The sequence below is a fragment of the Mauremys reevesii genome, linkage group 5, assembly GCF_016161935.1.
Source record: "Mauremys reevesii isolate NIE-2019 linkage group 5, ASM1616193v1, whole genome shotgun sequence".
Classification (NCBI taxonomy): Eukaryota; Metazoa; Chordata; order Testudines; family Geoemydidae; genus Mauremys; species Mauremys reevesii.
In genome coordinates, this window is record NC_052627.1 from 31,475,832 (window position 1) to 31,495,181 (window position 19,350).

At 44.6% G+C, this 19,350-nt stretch overlaps 1 protein-coding gene across 3 annotated transcripts in view; it reads left to right on the plus strand.

Moving 5' to 3' along the window:
• Positions 1 to 19,350, plus strand: part of PAPSS1 (3'-phosphoadenosine 5'-phosphosulfate synthase 1) — an 84,789-nt gene that overhangs the window by 10,408 nt on the left and 55,031 nt on the right. The window contains exons 1-2 of one of the 3 annotated variants that reach the window (XM_039540680.1): positions 3,109 to 3,375; positions 12,107 to 12,221. In XM_039540680.1, coding sequence (XP_039396614.1) covers positions 3,316 to 3,375; positions 12,107 to 12,221 — 175 coding nt within the window. In that variant the 5' untranslated portion in view covers positions 3,109 to 3,315. Of the gene's footprint in view, positions 1 to 3,108; positions 3,376 to 3,460; positions 3,590 to 12,106; positions 12,222 to 19,350 lie in introns of those variants that run through there. The other 2 variants (XM_039540681.1, XM_039540682.1) reach the window with 2 other exon arrangements.

Consider the following 19,350-nt stretch of genomic DNA (forward strand, 5'->3'; position numbering starts at 1 on the left):
AGAAGAGCTCTGTGCAGCTCAAAAGCTTGTCTTTCTCACCAACAGAAGTTGGCCCAATAAAAAAATATTACCTAACCCACCTTGTATCTCTAGTAAACTAATTAAGTAAGTCTAGGCTCTAAAATGTGTGTTATGTTTTTATTTTATATGTAATCATTTGTTACCAATAATTATCTTTTGAATCTCTGATCTTTGTTAAATAAACTTGTGCTTTTTTCACTATCAACATATTTAAGTGATGTGTGTTAAGCAGAGCTGTGATCTGAGGTGTAACTGGTAAACTGAGGGGTACTATTCCTTTGGGAGCAGCAAAACTGTGAATTCTGAGAGTGTTCAGGGGACCAAGGCCTGGACACTCCAGGGCAGAGGTCGGCAACCTTTCAGAAGTGGTGTGCCAAATCTTCATTTATTCACTCTTATTTAAGGTTTCGCGTGCCAGTAATACATTTTAACGTTTTTAGAAGGTCTCTTTCTATAAGTCTATAATATATAATTAAACTATTGTTGTATGTAAAGTAAATAAGATTTTTAAAATGTTTGAGAAACTTCATTTAAAATTAAATTAAAATGCAGAGCCCTCCGGACTGGTGGCCAGGACCTGGGCAGTGTGAGTGCCACTGAAAAGCAGCTCGCATGCCGCCTTTGGCACCCATGCCATAGGTTGCCTATCCCTGCTCCAGGGGGTTGCTCAGAGGTCTCCAGGGTTGGAGCATGGTTATCGCTAACTTGCAGAGGGACAGCAGAGCTTCTGTAGGTCAAGAGAAAAGTGCTTGCATTGTTCATGGCCAGTGGAATCAGGTTGCTGACCCATGGCAGGCACAGGCAAGGCTTCCTCATGCTAAGGGCAGCTGGTAGCGAGGCACCTCACAACCCTGGGTACGCCGTGGAAGCATCACAGCATGCAACTGAAAATAAATAGAAAATCTCACACAAAAATTAAGCTGAATATAGTAGCTAGACTTACAGTGTGGGAAACAGTTAACTAGGCCTGACCTAATTCAACCTAGTAGTAAAACAGAAGGACATTTTTAAGTTTTAGTTCTGCAGCTGGATGCTCTTTCTCTGTCAATCTATGGAAGTCTGTGTGAGATGACTCATTTATCCAAGGACTGTGACTGTCAATCTCCATCATGGTCAGTGTGTCCCTAGGTAACAAGGGATCATCTGCTTATAGTTCTTGAAAAGCTTCCCCCCACACCATACCCAGTGTTAAGTTCTTCATTAGCAGGCTGAATGTTACCTTATCATTCACTTCAGACCTCAATCCACAACTACAATAAATGTATTTCCTAATTCCATACATTTATTATTACTGACTTGCTAATTGTTTGTTTGTTTCTTACTTGCTAATAATTTATCTGGGCATATTTCCAACAATTTTCCCATTTCAAAGAACTCTCAAACTTTTGTAAGTGATTTAAACTTTAGATGAATACATAAACCTTGCAAGTCGGTACCTCTGAGAAGGTATCTTCCTAACTTGTGGTTGTGAGTGAAACATTCTCCTTAGAACAGGGCCTTTGTCAGATAACATACAATGTACAGACATCTGTAAAATGTCTAATTTATATAGTAAATATAATACATATCAGTGATTCAAAGTACAGATTGTCACTATCATTTCTCTTACATTTAGCACAAGTGATAAAGCAGTTGCTTAGGGACCTGCGAGTTCTCTCTTTCCAACGTCCATTAAGAAAAGGCTCCTAGAATACAAAATAACACAAAAGCAGGGGTCCAATGGGGTCTTGACTTCATTAAGATCAGGCACTGTGAGAGTATAATATTATCATTGGAACACTTCAGTGATTGCTTTTATTTTAATGTTCTTTTTGTTATGTTTTTGCTTTTCTTCTTTCCCTGTTTTGTAAGTTCCCTTGGCCACAGCATTCCCTCTTCACCTGTTTGCACTGGTGGCCAGCTATAGCTGGGCACATGCATTGTTCTAATTGGTGTACAAATTACATAAGCTGGACCTTTGATTATAGGCATCAGTGAATTCACTGCCCTCAGATTCTCTATAACCCCAGCTTTTAATGGTATGTCAGATGATATCATGAATAAACATTATAAGATGCATTTTTAAAACATTTTTCTTCTTTTGGGCACAATCAAAATAGGGCTGATTTTGTAAATCAGTCTTAAGAGGCAAATTTATGTGTTACAAATTCCTAACATTGCATTGGCACAATGCATTGCAAAGTGGTGGTATATTAAAATATCATCCTGTCAGGATATAGCTTGAACCTGACAACAGCGCAGCAGAATCACACATTGTGCCACAACAGAACGATGTTACAATGCACTGTGAGGTGTCACAATGTAATGTGACAATGGTGCAATGTGTCATGACAAGTTTTTATCATGTCATGATGTAACATGGTGATGATGTGAAGCAATGTGTGTCAAAAAATCCTTGATGTGGTGTGACAATGTTGTGGTTCAACAGTCGGGTGTTACGGCAACATGTCTTCACTTCCCCTTTCTGCCACTGGTTCCCTTCCCAGCTTTGTCTTGTCTATTTTGATTGTAGATAGCTCAATGCAGGCCCTGTCTCTTACTGGGTGCATGTACAGGGCCTAGCCCACAGGGCCTTGATGGTTGTTGGCAGTACTGCAGTACAACTTGTACAACTAAATCATTAAGCGCTGATGCTGTGTGCTGATGGGGAGTGCTTCACTGAGCTGCCACAACCCCGTGCCGCCGTCCCAGTCTGGGACCCTGGTCACACCTGAGGCCAGGGGCTTGGGGAGGACAAGGGGGCTGCTCCCTATGCAGGGATTTCTAGGCAGCCCCCCAAGCCAGGCTGGAGGGACCCAGCCAGCCGCCCCGGGGATGTGCATGAGGCCGGGCCTGGGCTACCAGCAGCACATCAATCACCCATCGCCCTCCCTCCCTCTGCCCCCGGGCCTGGCGCCTCCCCCCTGCCCGGCTCTAGGGGCCAAGAGAGCGAAGGACCGCGGGGCTAGAGCGGCCACACCGGAAGAGCCCAAACCCACCCCTGCCCTTCCCTCTCGGGTGTGTGCGTGGTACAGCCGGCTCCTCGCGCGTCACAACCCAGCGGCGCGCGCGCGCCCTCTCTTCCCTATGCGTAACGGAAGGCTGGGGCGCGCGCGGCTGCTCCTCCTATAGGTCCCTTCTGCCGTCTCGGCGATTCGGCGCGTGCCCGACCCGCCCTCCCGCAGCTGGCGCTCGCGCACGAGCAACTGATCGCTCAGCGCGAGCCGGCAGCGTTCGAAGAGTCTCTTCTCCGCCACTCACCCCGTTTGGAAGCCTCCCCCCCCTCCTCGCTCCGCGCGCGCCCTTCCGCAGGCGATGGAGCGGCCTGGGAGTCAGAGCAAGAAAGTCAAGCTGAGCAACGCGGTGCAAAGCTGGGTGAGCGGCTTGGGGAGCTGCACCGGTAGCGCAGGGGCGGGGGGAGGAGGGAGAGAAATTGGGAAACTGGTGGCTCTCTGTCTGCCTGTGCTGATGTGGCATTGCTCGTCCGCAGACCGGGTTGCTAGCTCCAGAGACGCGGCAGCAGCAGTAGCAGCCTGTGTCCCCGGCTCGCGGTCCCCATTGCACGGGCTGGGTCTGCAGTTTGCAGAAGGTGAGGGGCGGCGAGGGAGGATGTGCGTGCCGTTTGCACACGGGGTGTGTATGTGTGTGTGTGTGTGTGTGAGTTTCGAGCGACGGTGACTTAAATCCTTGGTACTTGGATGGGATAGGGTGTGGCGGTGCAATCGGATTGTAAATGTCTTATTGAAACGTCAGAATCTCCCTACCCAGAGAATGTAAATGTTTCCTTAAAATGAATATACCCGTGAAAGCCTCCCTGTCCCCGGCGAGTGAGTCTGGGTACCAGCGCATCTCTTCATTCACTGGGGCCCTGCCTTCAGGGGCCGTTCTTTATGTTTTAAAAGTTGGGCTCCGGGGGAAGAGGTAGGAAGGGGGGTTTGCACAGGGAAAAATGCAGATTTCAGGCTTTCACTCCTGTCTTTTGCACCTTGGTTCCTCTGCTTCAAATATGTTGGCAGAGGGAAAGATGAAGGATTCAATGTACAATGTAACCATTCATAAATCTGGGGCAGCTTAAGACTGAGGTTCTTTGTAATGTGGTGGCTAAATGGAAATCTGTCAAAGTAAGATTTAAGCCAAACAACGAAAACCATGGTTCTTATTCATAGAGGTGTGGGCATATGGGCAGATCAATTTACAGTGCAGGCCAAAGACACGCAAACCAGGGAGAAAGAAGAAGCCTTCCCTGAGAACACTTTTATGTTGTTTTTGTTACAGTGTGTGAAAATGATTGGGAGTTTGAAAATAATGCTATCTTTAAGCAGATGTGATTTGGAGAGATTGGCCTCTGTTCCTTGCCATAATAAATAATATTTCTTACTATACCATTAATATTGTAGAAATAATCAAGCAGCTAGTGTCAAAGTATTGCTCTGTAGTTTCCTACAAATTCCTTTGGTAAGGAAACTTCAAAATTGAAAACTAGTATGTCTTGATGTAGGACCACATGAATGTTAGACAAAACAGGTGGGATCTCTGTTCCTAAATTGTTTGGTGTTCAACTCTTTTCTTCGGTATTATTTAGAGATAATACTGTTGGTCAGAACATGTGCCTGTAAGTTGTTTCCATACTAACTTATTGTATCAAATTGTTGGAAGTTCTTAATTCTGTGTCAAGAATGAGGAACACGTGACATATTTTTAATCTTTTGCTCTTAAACTGTTTGTGTTCAGTTATTTTGGCTTCTAGTGTAGGAGAACCCTTTGATCCAAAATCGTTGTTGTAATTGACTACAATGGGTTTATGTAAGAATGAATTTTGTCCATTGTCTTCACCTAGTATTTTTGAGGAGTCCTTGTGGCACCTTAGAGACTAACAAATTTATTTGGGCATAAGCTTTTGTGGGCTAAAACCCACTTCATCATAGTGAGTTTCAGTCCACAAAAGCTTGTGCCCAAATAAATTTGTTAGTCTGTATCAGCCCTTGTGGCACCGTAGAGACTAACACGGCTACCCTTCTGAAACCTAGTATTTTATGACATTTTGGGCAGTTGGCATTAAGGGAATACTGGTTAAAATCAAATATTTTGAAAAACAAAACAAGTTTCTAGCAACTCCATGTGTTTTTAAAACATTTTAAAAAAAACCTGCTGGTCACTGTTCCTGCTGGTGTTTTATATAACTGAAAAGATATGTAAGGCTAGTCACTCTTATGTCTGTTTTATAGACAGTCTCGCTTTTTCCTGAGTTATAAACACTGCAGGGGATGTTTTTGTTTTGGTCTCATCTGGAATTTTAACAAACACCTTCCCCATGTCTGTTGGTTTTAGGATTGTATAAACTCACTTGCTTACCAAATCTAAATTGTCAGGGCAAATTTGCCTTAGCAGTGTCACTTAATTTTAACAATGTTTTTATTCATTAAGACAGCTAATGTCAATAGTCCATGTACATTGTTGAGTTTTCTCTAGTACTGTGTAATACTTAACTGTGGTGATGTGAGTAATCTAGGTAATAAGGTAATAATTGGAGATATACCAATCTCCTAGAACTGGGAGGAGAAGGTCAGGAGTCCAGCCCCAGCCCTGGCCTTCACTAGCATTTTTTTTTTTTTCCCCCCATGGTCTCCTCAAGGATTGAACTCACAATCCTGGGTTTAGCAGGCCAGTGCTCAAACCACTGAGCTATCTCTCCCCCCCAAAGGTAAAGTAGCAAATGCTATTAACTTCACCAGTATGTGCTGGATGTTCCCCTAAGTGAGGCTACTGTGGAAGTCAGCATGATACACCTCTACCCCCGCTATAACCTGGTCATGGGGAGCCAAAAATCCCTCCCACCGCGTTATAGCTGAAACCTTGTTATATCGGGGTAGGGGTGGCAGGGGTCTAGCAGTGATTTAAAGAGCTCCGGGCTCCGGCCGCTGTGGGGAGTCTGGACCCTTTAAAGCGCCGCTGGAGCCCCGCTGCTACTGCGCTACATGTGAACCCGTGTTATATCGTGTCGCGTTATAGCAGGGTAGAGGTGTGCTTTCAGTGTCAAAAACCTATGGGTGGCAGCTATGAGTCAGGAAACCATAAAAAGGTTCCAAAGGTTATAAATCCCAGAATACACCCCTTTCCTAACAACACAACTAATTTTTCATTTTGCAGTTCAAATTTAAAACCAAAGGGCTCAATACTATTCCTTCTCAAGTAAATGACAAAACCCCCATAACTCCAAATGAGAGCTGAATCTGGACTAAATCTCTTGAGAGCAGCTTTTAATACAGAGTTACACTAAGATTTAATGACTTTGTTAATTTGTTCTCAATTGAACATAATTGGGAAATTAAGCCGGTTTTCATGCAACACAAATTTTCCTAGTTTAGACAGCCTACCACCAAATTGTGCAGCCGGTGCTACAGAAAACGGGATTATTTATAGTGACTGATTCACAGCAGCCTCAGAAGCTCTAGCACCACTGCCTTAAATAATGGAAAATTACCTCTGTTTCTGTACCACATCTTAACCTTGGCTTGTTTATTTTGCAGTCTATACTTGGGCATGTTGCATTATGTTTGACAAACTATGATTCTCTAGCATTTTTGGCTGGAGAAGGGAAGCGTTGGGAGAGCTGACATAGACCTCTGTGTTCAGCTTGATTTTTGGTGAAGAATTTTCAACATTTGAACACTTGGGAGACTTAAATACCTCCAGAACAAAAGGGTTTTTCAGTAATTCTGTGGGTATGTTTCCAGCTGACCTCAGGGCTCCAGAAATTTACCAATCATATGAGTCAGAGGTATAAACCAACCAGCTAGGTAACAGCACAAAAAAAGAGAGGGGAGTAAGATGTGAGGCAATGGTTACCAGCTTGATCCACAGCAACAGCTCTAGGGCTTAGGATCAGCTGCTTGGGAAAGTTGAGAAAAATTGTCATGATTCCTGCCAGTTTTAATACTGCCCATAGGGTTGCACTGAAGTGCAAAAGCATCCAGTCAATCTTACTGTGCTAGCAAAACTAAGAGCAGCCGCAGGAACACTAGGGCTGTTCTTTCTAATTAAAGATAACGATAGTGCACCAATGTACCTTTGAAATTTTTTTTCAATGAAAGTTTGAATTCCACACTAATGGTTCAGACTTCTTCAGTTTCCATGTAAGATTCCCACTTGAACAGTAAGCAGGCGGGTTTCCCAATTCTTGCTCTGTCTGCCTGCAGAAGTTAACAAGGAGGCTTTTATAAAGCTACAACCAATGTATTAATTCAGTAGCCAGACAACTTTGGAATAGATTCAAGAAACAAACTAGTTCAGGTACATATAATAAATTGGAGATACTCCAGAAAGCTGATTGGCTAGTCTCACTTCCTGATTTCAAAGAAGAAAAAAATATGTATTTGGAACAGCTGGCCCTGCAGTAGAGGAGAACAAGAGTATCCATTCAGTCCTACCCACCCAGTCGTGTTTAACAGTAATAAGCCATTCACTTGTGAAAGAGTAAATGTTCTAATAGACAGACACTATAAATACTGATTTTCCAGAAAAAGTTTATATACCTTTGATACAAAAATATCTATACAACAACCCGGGAATATTACATTCATTCATTACAAGGACGTCCCAGTCTTATTACTTCAAAATAATTTTCTTTTGTAAGGAAAAAGTCTCAGGGAAGCATGTAACATACACTTACTATCTTAGGTAAACATACTCATAACACTTACACATTATTTATTTAAAGTGAGATTTTTCTAAAGCACATAAGTCACTGGAGTTCATAAGACTTGTGTTCTTAAGTCACTTGAGTGCTTTTGGAAATCTCACTTTTGGGATCTTAAAGTGACACAAATCAATATTGCACAATATTGCACTGTTGCACCAATCCGCAATATGCAGTAGTTTTAATTTTGCATATCACACTTAAATGTTATGAAAAATTAACAATGATCACTCAAAATGTGCAGTTTTCCAAAATATTAAGTTGATTTTAAATGTAAAATTTCAAATTATAGTCTGAAAGGTTGCAAAAAGACCAAAAAGTGCTAAAATAATAAGTACACAAAGTCTAAAGACAGGGTTTTTGTTTGTTTGTTTGTTTGTTGTTTTTTTTGGCTCTACTTGAATACAGTATTTCCTGGCAATACGTTTATGTACATCTAATTTCAGTTGGAAGAAGCGAACAGTTAATTTATTCAGGGATTTATATTTTACAATATAAATGCTGAGAAAGCCTTTATGTATATCAGAATGAATGGTGCCAATATAATAAGGTTTATCTACAGATGTGAATCAGCACTGGAGGGATATAATTAGATGAGCCATTCTTGTTGGCCAAATTCAACAGCACCTTTATACTATAAGATTTTTAACAGCCTAAAGGCCATAAATGCAACACTGCCACTGTTACTGGACATATGCACTGCTGTTCCTTCATGAGACCCCAAGAAGTATATCCCAACACAGGTGTCAGGCCTTCCTCTCTCCTGAGGTTGAATTCTACACATTGGCTACTCTTGGACCAGGACCTGGGCTACAGCTTGCTGGGTACCAACCATGACTACACCTCTACCTCAATATAATGTGACCCGATATAACACAAATTCAGATATAACGTGGTAAAGCAGTGCTCCGGGGGGTGGGGCTGCGCACTCCAGTGGATCAAAGCAAGTTCGATCTAATGCGGTTTCACCTATAACGCAGTAAGATTTTTTTTTTTTGGCTCCCGAGGACAGCGTTATATTGAGGTAGAGGTGTACATTCACAGAGCCTGCTGGGTGCTGTGCTGGGTGTGTGTGTCTCTTCTCCACTCCCTCAGCTTTCTGCTTGTGAAGTGTCTCTGCTAATTTATCCTTGGCCAGACGCAGACTCTGATTCTGAGTCTTCCTCCCTAGCGAATGACTCCACCGCCTCTGTCTGCTGCAGTTCACAGTTCTTTCAAGCAGCAGCAGAATGATAATGACCTGATCTTTGTCACTTTCATTGCTGCCTACAGCTTTCTCTAGAACACCAGGGAAAACTATGACTGCTGCTGCTGCAGCTTGGGAGAGCCAGCAGCAGAAGCTCTGGGATAGTGTGCCCTGGGTTTTTGTTTTGAAAGGTGTCTTTGCCCTGGTCTACACTAAGCTCGGGGGTCGAACTAGGGTACGCGAATTCAGCTACGTGAATAACGTAGCTGAATTCGAACTACCCTAGTTTGACTTACTTACCGTCCAGACGCCGCGGAAGCGAACTCCACGGCTCCAAGGTCGACTCCGGCAACTCCTCCTGCCGCGGTGGAGTACCGGAGTTCGAACTAGCGCTTCCGGGGTTCGAACTATCGCATCTAGATCAGACGCGATAGTTCGAACTACGAGCAGTCGAACTCGCCGCGTCGACCGTCCTGGTAAGTGTAAACGTACCCTTTGACACTGTGTGTTGGGGGATAGGGGAAAGCGAGAATGAGGATGGCATTGTGCATGCCACTGGAAATAGTGATGATGGATGAATGCTTCTTTTACTAGATTAAACAGGGTCTTTCTGTACATACAACTGAGGGAAAATACTAATTTTTTTAATACTTCAGGTTATTATTAAAGGAGATGCTAGTGTGTTGCTTCCCACTGACTGTCTTCTCCCCCCCCCCCCACCAGTTGAGACTGTGCGAGATTTATGTGGCAGGGGGAATAAGGTTTCTCATGCTATTGAAGATATCTGAAGCAAAAGTAAGGCCTTGTCTATACTACCGCTGTAAGTCGACCTAAGTTATGCTACTCCAGTTAGGTGAATAACGTAACTGAAGTCAACATAGCTTAGGTTGACTTACAATGGTGTCTGCACCACGCTGTGTTGACGGGAGACGCTCTCCCGCTGACTTACCTTATGCTTCTCGGGGAGGTGGAGGATAGAAGTCGCCGGGAGAGCGCTCTGCCATTGACTTAGCTTGTTTTCACCAGACCTGCTAAATTGACACCCGCTGCATCGATGGCAGCGGTGCCGATCTACCGGTAAGTGTAGACATGGTCTAAGAGCGAAGTGCTGATGAACATACTAAATATGGGTGGCTGGTATTTTCCCACTATTGTTTCTGCAGTGCACATTTTTAGTATTCTGTATCATATCTCTGAACTTCTCCTAATTAAGCATCTCACTTTGGACTCCAAACTACCTGTCCCTCATAAACCTCACTTTAAAACTAACAAATTGCTGAATCCAGAAAGTGAATTTAGTCATGTCAGTGTGTTTGTTTAAGCAAATTCAGCATTTTTTGAGAATCCTTTTCTAAGGTGCTTTGTGTTTTTGTTTTTCTCCTTTATTGTCATATCTCTTATGATCTGTTGTCTAATTACCTAATTTAGGCCTCAATCTTGCAGTGATTCACATGAGCAGCCCTCTACGCCTTTATGAAATCCCACTGAATTTAAGGGACCGCCCATGCTGAGCACTCTGCTGGTTTAGAGCCTTAGATTGTAAGGTCACCTTGACAGGAATGACTTGTTTTTTGACTAGATTGTGTCACACATGCTTACAGTGCTATATAAGTAGGTTATTTATATTATAAAATAATTCTTTATAAAACATCTTGGCCAAAGCTATTAACCCCTCTCCCCGTAATCCTTTCTCATCAACAAACGATGTCCTGGACAGATGGAAAACATATTATGAAAGTGTGTTGAACCACACACCTGCTGACAACTGTCCAGAACTATGTGATCTGGTAAACCGCATGGCCCGCATGGGGAAAACGCTGATCCTCTGTCACTTGAGGAAGTACGAAAGGCCTTCCCAAAGATGCAGAATGGAAGTGCTGCTGGACCTGATGGTATTCCATTTGAGCTACTCAAAAGTGCCTTGGAATCAGTGAGCATCGGCTTGCATCGACTGTTCTTAAAAGTGCAGGCATCAGACAAATTACCACCAGAATAGAAAGTTGGCATCATAGTGTCCCTGAACAAGGGCTAAGAATCTCGCACCGAGTCTGGGAACTATAGGCTGATCTCATTGTTATCAGTGCCTGGAAAGGTCTTTGGTCTCATTCTGTTTAGTAGGATGCAGCTGCTGCATGACAGATATTGTCATCCACAGCAATCAGGTTTCACTGATGGGTGATTGACACTGGATGCTGTCCCTATCCTCCGGCTCCTGGCTGAGCTGTGCTGAGAATTTAACCTCCTGCTTCACATGGCATTTATTGGTATCAAAGCGGTGTTCAGTTTGGTTGATAGGTCAACACTTGGGCTCAGACTGAAAGGAGTTGGCATTCTAGATGTCTTGTTAAACCTGGCACGCAATCTTCACACCAGTACTAGTGTGAGGAGTGCACTTTGAGTCATGGCTTTTGCTGCATTTCAGCACAATCTCAGGTGTGCAGCAGGGATGCATTCTAACCCTAGCACTCTTCTGTAGAGCCGCTGACTGGATATTAGGACTTGCTGCTCCATGTGTTGGAATCAAGGCTGGCCAAGAAGCGTCCACTAATCAAGACTATGCCACCGACATTGCCTTGCTTGTGGAGAAGGCAGAGAATTTCAGCCCTGCCCTTCAAAGTCTCCAGGACACCGCCAGCACTTTGGGGTTGAATGTCTCATGGCAGAAAACCATATAGCTATAAGACCATAGGCAAAGTGCTACATTTAGGTTGGAATGATAGTGGAAGGCATGTTAGAGGTTGAAAGAAGATTTACCTAAAGGCAGGGTGGTCTAGTTGGAAATCAGACCACATGTGCACAATTTGCAGGGAAAAGGACCCTTTTTGGGGAATTTAGAAAGGAGCCAAGATTAAGCCTTATAATGGGAACCTTGTTACAATCCTGTGAGAATAGTTTCTCTTTAATCTAAAGAATTTACAGTACTGCTGAAAAAATCTAACTAGTTTTCTAATTACCTAAATAAGGGTGTTTTTAGAATCTGACCTCATATTTTTTAGCCAGTCAAATTTGCGTGCAATAATTGACTAGCCCAGCTATCCCTATGGTGGAAAGTGGGGAGTTCAATATATGTAGTCCACACAGGTGGTCTGTTTAACTTCCTTTGTGCCCTTTGGCTTTATGCAGCTGAGGATCGACTGAATGTTATCTTTGCTTTTATTAGTGTGCCTGTCAGTTTCCCTTTGTATGCGTGAATAACTTAACCTAATCAACTGTCCTATCTACAGGGAATGCAGAGAGCTACCAATGTCACTTATCAAGCCCATCATGTCAGCAGGAGCAAGAGAGGCCAAGTGGTGGGAACGAGAGGTGGCTTTCGGGGCTGCACAGTCTGGTTAACAGGTACAGTCAAACCCTCTGCATGGATTTATGAAGCATTTCTTCATTTTTGTTTGCCCATTGTATCTTCTCTTTTTCTTCTTTTCAGCTTTTTCTTGCTAAATGTGGGTCTGAGGCTTAGATTAAAACAAAGGGGCTACTGCTAGTTTATTGACTTCACAGTCATAGAGTAGGGAAAAGTTTGCTTATGTCCTACAGAGAGCTGAGTGTTAGCTGTAAAAGGAGATATTCAGCCCCTTTTCTTTCTTTCTTTTTTTTTTTTTAAGAGGTTCTTGCAAGGGCAGTGTTCTGTAGAATCACAGGTCTCATAAAATACAAAAAGTTTGTGTAGGAGAGCAAATGTTTCTCTCTAAATCTGTGTAGTGGGATCCTGGTCAGGCTTGCAGGAATTTACTGTAGGACAGACAGTAAAATGGTCTTTCTGCTTTTAACATAATTTCAAGCAGGCCAAATAGTTTAAATTTGTGTAAACAAGACAGCATCATGCCAGGATTGAGAATTTTCTTCAAAATATCATTTTAAATGGCACTGAGTCATTCTCTTTCACTTTTGTAATGTCCTTTTTAACGTTTTTTCAAGATTTTTCCTTTTACTCTGGCTTTGGATTTCTGTGTCTCTTTTTGAACCAAAAAAACAAAAAACAAAAACCTGATTCAGTTATCAGACTCATTATTAAAGCAGCATATTTATTACCTGTGCTGCTGGGGCATTTTCTACACCAGAGTTGGACTATGTGTAAATTAACCCATTGTACTGCAGTGGTTTAAACCCAAATGGATCAGGGTTTATACCCCTACATATTTGCTTTCTGTTCACACTTAACACTGTTTTAAACTGCTTCAGTTGCAGATTTGTCTAGGTACCTAATCCTATCCCTCACTTCTCAGCACAACTTCCAGAAGCAGTGCATTATGGGAGTTTTAAAAGGCTACCAGTATATTACAGCACTATTGTGGGAGGACTAGTTGAACAATTACAGCTAGATAGCATTAACGCTGGCACTGAATCCAGCTGCAAATATAACCTGCTGCAGTTTCCAGCACCCTGTTAAGTGGAGCTTCTTGAGAGTTACCATTGCTGTGGGAACTGCACTGGCTGCTCATTGGATTTAGAGTGAAGTTCAAGGTGTTGGCTTTTGACTTATAAGGTCCTAAATAGCTTGGCTTGGTTCCTGCCTATTTATGGTATGGAGAGAGGTGGGCTTTGGGTTCCACAGCTAAGGTCATTGAGCTCGAGCCTCTGTTCAAAAATAAGCAAAGACGGAGAAGGCCACGTCTACACTGGCAAGTTTCTGCACAGTAAAGCAGCTTTCTGCACTGTAACTTCCAAGGTGTACACACCGCCAAGCCACTTAGTGCGCAGAAACAGCACTCTAAAAAAACCACCCAGATGAGCGGCGTAGAGCTTTCTGCGCCAGGGCTACAGCATTGCAGTGCCAATGTAGATACCCATGATGATTACAGCTTTGTGATTGGCCGCCGGGAGGTGTCCCACAATGCCTGTTTTCACCTCTCCAGCCATTGGCTTGAACTCTACTGCCCTGCCCTCAGGTGACCAACTGTCAGGCCCACCCCGTACATTCCTTTGCAGATTTGAGAGTCCCCTTCCTGTTTGCTTGGTGATGCGTGCAGTGGTCTCAGCGCATCTTTCCAGGTGGTCATGCCTGCTCCATGCACCAGGCAGTCCCCTGCATGGAGCAATGCCGAGCTGCTGAACCTCATCAGCATTTGGGGAGAGGAGGCAGTGCAGTCCTAGCTGTGCTCCAGCCGTTGGGATTATGATACCTACGGACAGATTTAACGATGCATGATAGAAAGGGGCCATGACCGGGACATATTGCAGTGCAGGGTCAAAGAGAGGGAGCTGCTGAACGCCTACCACAAGGTGCGGGAGGCAGACCACCAATCTGGTGCTGCGCCCATGAACTGCCAGTTCTACAAAGAGCTGGACGTGATACTCGGTGGCGACCCCCCCCCCTCCGTTGTGAAGCACCCTGTGGATATTTCATTGGCTCTTGTGCCAATCAAGAGTGGACCGAGCTAGGAGGAGGGAATCTTGATGAAGAGGGGGAGTGGGACCCAGAGGCAGAGGATGACTTGGAGGCCAGAGATGCATGCAGCCAGGAGCTCTTTTCTACTCCGGAGGAGCATATCCAGTCACAGCAGTCGGATCTTGATGAAGCACAAACAGGAGAGGAGGCCCCTGGTAAGTGGCTCTGATTTTGGGAATTGCTGAAGCAAGTTGTTGGGGGCAGAAGGGTTGCAGAAAGCAGGCTTGTCTCCCACTCATGCCTAATCTGAGCGGAACAGGCTGTTGATTGACTCCCTCGGTTCACGGGAATCTCCCTCAGAGATCTCCAGGAAACTCTCGTGGAGATATTGGTCAATCCGCTGTCACAAGTTCCTCGGCAGAGCTGCTTTGTTTCTTGCCCCATTAATGGTAACTTCCCTATGACACTTTGCCGTGATGGGTGCGGGGACCATTGCTGCACACAGGCTAGCTGCATAGGCACTAGGGCAGAAGCTGCAGGCTTGGAGAAGACCCCCCTTTGATTTCCCTGCTCACCCTCAGCAGTGAGACGTCTTCCATAATGATCACCTCCTGTGGAAAGTGTGGGGACAAGAATGATTATCAGGCCCCCACCTACAGTGCTGGCCCTGCAGCTACTCACCATTTTGAGGGTTTTGTGGCTCATGTGTGTTTGCCTGGGGTCAGCCAGTTAGTGACAGGTGTGTGAGTACTGGCTGTGTTTTAAAGCACTGAAACAGTGTCTGTGTTGCAAACAATACTGCTTCTGTTGCATTTAAACTTCACAGAGATCACCTTGGGAGCACAGCCTCCCTCTTTATTGGCGGAAGAATGGCTGTGCAGAATTAGAAAGGGGCCAAGAACAACTAAGGAGGACTTTATGCGTGAGCTTATGATGCACTCCACCACCGAGAAAAAAGAATTGAAGGAGTGGCGGGACAGCGAGAAGAGGGACTGAAAGGAGAACGCGGCACACCAGAAAGAAGCCACAGAGCGGCTCTTAACAGTTATGGAGCGCCAAGCGGACACACTCCAGGCGATACTAGCTCTTCAAAGCGAACAATTCCACGCCTACCCTCCCCTGTCGCAAAACTCTTTCCCATGGCCCCCACTCCCCCCACACTGTTATCAACCTCCTGGCTCCACTCTCTACCCACAGCATTCCACTCCTCCCTCCGCACAGTTCAGCACTGTGGACTTCCACTACCTACTGCACTCAACACCCATCCCACTGCAGTTTGGCCCTACTGAAGTCCAGCACCCGCTGCATAGTACTCCAAAGGAGAAGGTTGGGTATGATCTGTGGACATACACAAATCTGTAGCTGTCCCGGGACCCCTCCTTCTCTTGAGACCTTCCCTTCCCCCCATCACCCGCCCTGCTGATGATTTTCGTTTGACTCTCTCCTCTGGTGGTTGTCTTTCAATAAAGGAATTGTTTGTTTGAAAGCAATCTTTGTTCTATTAAGTGAAAGCAAAAAGAGCCCTGCAAAGCAACATACAATTATGTTAAAGTCCCTTCTTGCATCATGTGATCCAATCACCTCCTAGCATTACAAGCACTGCAGTCCTGAGCATAGCAACAAATATTAGAGGCTTTCAGCTTCAAATTGCTGCCCCAAAGCATCCCTGATCCTTATGGCCCCACGCTGTGCCCCTCTAATAGCCCTGGTCTCTGGCTGTTCAAACTCAGCCTCCAGGCGCTGAGCCTCTGCGGTCCAGCCCTGAGTGAAGCTTTCACCCTTCCCTTCACAAATATTATGGAGCATACAGCACACGGCTATAAGCATAGGAATATTGTCATCGGCCACGTCCAGCTTCCCATACAGGCATTGCCAGCGGGCTTTTAAACGGCCAAATGCACACTCCACAGTCATTCTGCACTTGCTTAGCTTGTTGTTGAACTGCTCCTTGCTGCTGTCAAGTTGCCCTGTGTACAGCTTCATGAGCCATGGCATTAAGGGTAGGGGGGTGTCTCCCAGGGTCACAGTAGACATTTTGACTTCCTCTACAGTGATCTTCTGGTCAGGGAAGAAAGCCCTTGCTTGCAGCTTCTTGAGCAGGCCAGTGTTCCGAAAGATGTGTGTGTCATGCACCTCTCTGGACCAGCCTGTGTTCATGTCTGTGAAATGCCCACGGTGATCCACAAGCAATTGGAGAACCATTGAGAAATACCCCTTGCGATTAATGTACTCAGTGGCTAGGTGGTCTGGTGCCAGAATTGGAATGTGCATGCCATCGATCACCCCTCTGCGTTTAGGGAAGCCCATTTGTGCAAAGCCATCCACAATGTCCCGCACGTTGCCCGGAGTCACGATCTTTCGGAGCAGGATGCGATTAATGGCCCTGCACACTTCTGTCAACATGACTCCCAGCAGTTGACTTTCCCACTCCAAATTGGTTAGTGACCGATCGGTAACAGTCTGGAGTAGCCAGCTTCCACAGTGCAATTGCTACACACTTCTCCACCGGCAGCGCATTTCTCGTTCTTATGTACTTGCTGCAGGGCTGGGGCAAGCTCATCACATAGTCCCATGAATGTGTCTTTCCTCATGCAAAAGTTCTGCAGCCACTGCTCATCTCAGACATGCATCACGATGTGATCCCACCACTCTGTGCTTGTTTCCTGAGCCCAAAAGTGGCGTTCCACTGTGATCAGCACCTCCACAAATGCCACAAGTAATCTTGTGTCATAGCTAGTATGCGTGGTGAGATCAATGTCACGCTCCTCTTGCCTGTGTAGTTTAAGGAATAACTCCACCCCCATTCGTGACGTGTTGGTCAGTGTGAGCAGCATACTAGTCAGCAGCTCGGGATCCATTCCTGTGGCCCGAAAGAGGCAGGGCAGGGCGTGCAGTATACAAACCATAGAAAGATGGCGCCAAATGTGGACGGAAGCACAGGGATTGCTGAGATGTGAAGCAATGCATCACGGGGCATTGGGACAGAACCCAGGATGCCCCGCAACCCCTTCTGCCTTCCCCCAAGTCTTAGCGGCAAAAGAGAAAGAGGTGCTCTGTGGGATAGCTGCCCAGAGTGCACCGCTCCAACTAGCGCTGCAAGTGTGAGCACGCTATTGCGCAGGCAGCTGTCAGTGTGAACACAAAACAGTGTTTTTCCTTTTGCGCTCTCTGAGCGGCGCTGTAACTGCTGGTGCTGTAACTTTGCAAGTGTAGATGTGCCCGGAGCGGGAGGAGGCTACTGGCAAAGCATTGTCTGTCAGGGCCCTTTTTCTTTGGTATAGTCTCACCCCCACGTCTCTCAGGGCCAAGAGAGCCTGAATCTGTAGGTGTTCCAGGTGCAATGCAAAGCCCATCTGTTTGAATGGGCATTGGCTGAATGCTGACCCAGTGGAATTTCTGTTTAGTGGGAAAATGCTGTCATGGTTTTAAGCTGTATTGGTCAGATGACCAGGGATAAAAGAAATTGTGGGAGGAAGGAGAGGTGCTGCTTCTTTGGATGACTGCATTTCCTAACTCCTGTGGTGGTTGGTTATTTTATTTATTTAATTTATTTAAATATATCTATATATCAATGTTACCTCGAGCTTTAAATGAACTCTGATGTGGAGTTCTTAAAGGTTTAAATTGAAAAAAATAAATAAAACAGTAATTTACCCTACTTGTTTGCATCACTCTTGGGTGTGGACTCAAGATGTGGCGTGTTAGTTTTATGGGGAACAAACTGTAGTTACGGGAAATTTCCCTAGCATAAATAAAGCTTGTGTGAAAGGTTTGATAATGACAAAGGTAGAAAAAACATCAACCGAGGAGCCCAGTCAAGCAGCACATTTGGAATTCAGCCTGTTATATCATGTTCACTCTTTGGGTAATAAGAAGTTGATGCCCTTGCTCTCCACATCTCTACACCACTATGCACCAGTCTTGATCAGCCTTAGTGGTAATCTTCAGACTTCTTTTTTGTCTATTGGGGAGTTGCATGTTATGTCTGCCGAGAGCACCAAGTATTTCATAGACATGATCTGGATTAGTCTAATGTTTTTGATATTATCTTGCAAGTGTGAAAGTCACATTGTTATTCTGCTTTAGTCATATAAATGAGCCAGGATAAGTTTTTAATTGCTGGTCCCTCTGACAAAAATTGGAATGGAGAGGGGAAAGTTTTTTTATGTTTAAATACAATATGCAAGTCAAAAACTTGGTCAAATAACTTTTTTAATATAACTTATTATCGTTGTAGTACAACTTCATCGTAACACACACTCACTAAACCAGGCAAGAATTCGTTTTAAACTGTTATAGTTTGCAGACCATTTCTCTGACTCCCAGTAACAGCTTTTCTAGACATGAACAGCTTTTCCAGACAGTTGCAGTAAGGACTTATTCTTAGCTGCCTATGTGGCCACCTTTCCAGGAAGCTGCCTCAATAATGAAATCTTTGTCCCTCAGTTTTGTTGTTGAGGAAGAGGTGGGATAAAGGACAGAGTAGGAGGATTAAGATCTATGGGAACAGAATGCTAGAATAAGACTATTAGGGGAAGTCATGTGCCTCAAGATCATGGACTGATAGCTCTGCTGATTTAGGACTAGAAATACACCACCAGGATTGATTCAGGTCTCACTGCTGGTTCCAAATATAAATATGGCAAATTCTAAGAACCTAGGTAAGCAGACTTGGAGGAAAACCAGAAGTAAAAGAATTGATTTCTGTCAGGATTCACAGGATGAAATTGGCCCCTTATTGCCAGTCTAGACTCCAGGCAGAGAGTTGGAAGGGCTGTTTCAGAAAAACCTTGAAGCTGCACTACAAAAGGATGGGATTTTCAAAAGTGGCAAGTGACTTAGGATCACAAGACTCTCCATGGGACGTGCTCCTAAGGTGCATCATCGCTTTTCAAAATCCTACTAAAAGTCTATAAGAGATGCAAAAAAGTGTAAGGCTATCTCTGTGCACAAAACAATACATGATTTTAAAACTGGTATAGAGGATGTCAGAGGGTTCTGCAGATGATGACCTCCCTCTGTTTTACTTTTTTGGACAGCACAATGGAAACCTAATTCTTGTTGGATCCCATAGATCGGGGTCGGCAACCTTTCAGAAGTGGTGTGCTGAGTCTTCGTTTATTCACTGTAATTTAAGGTTTG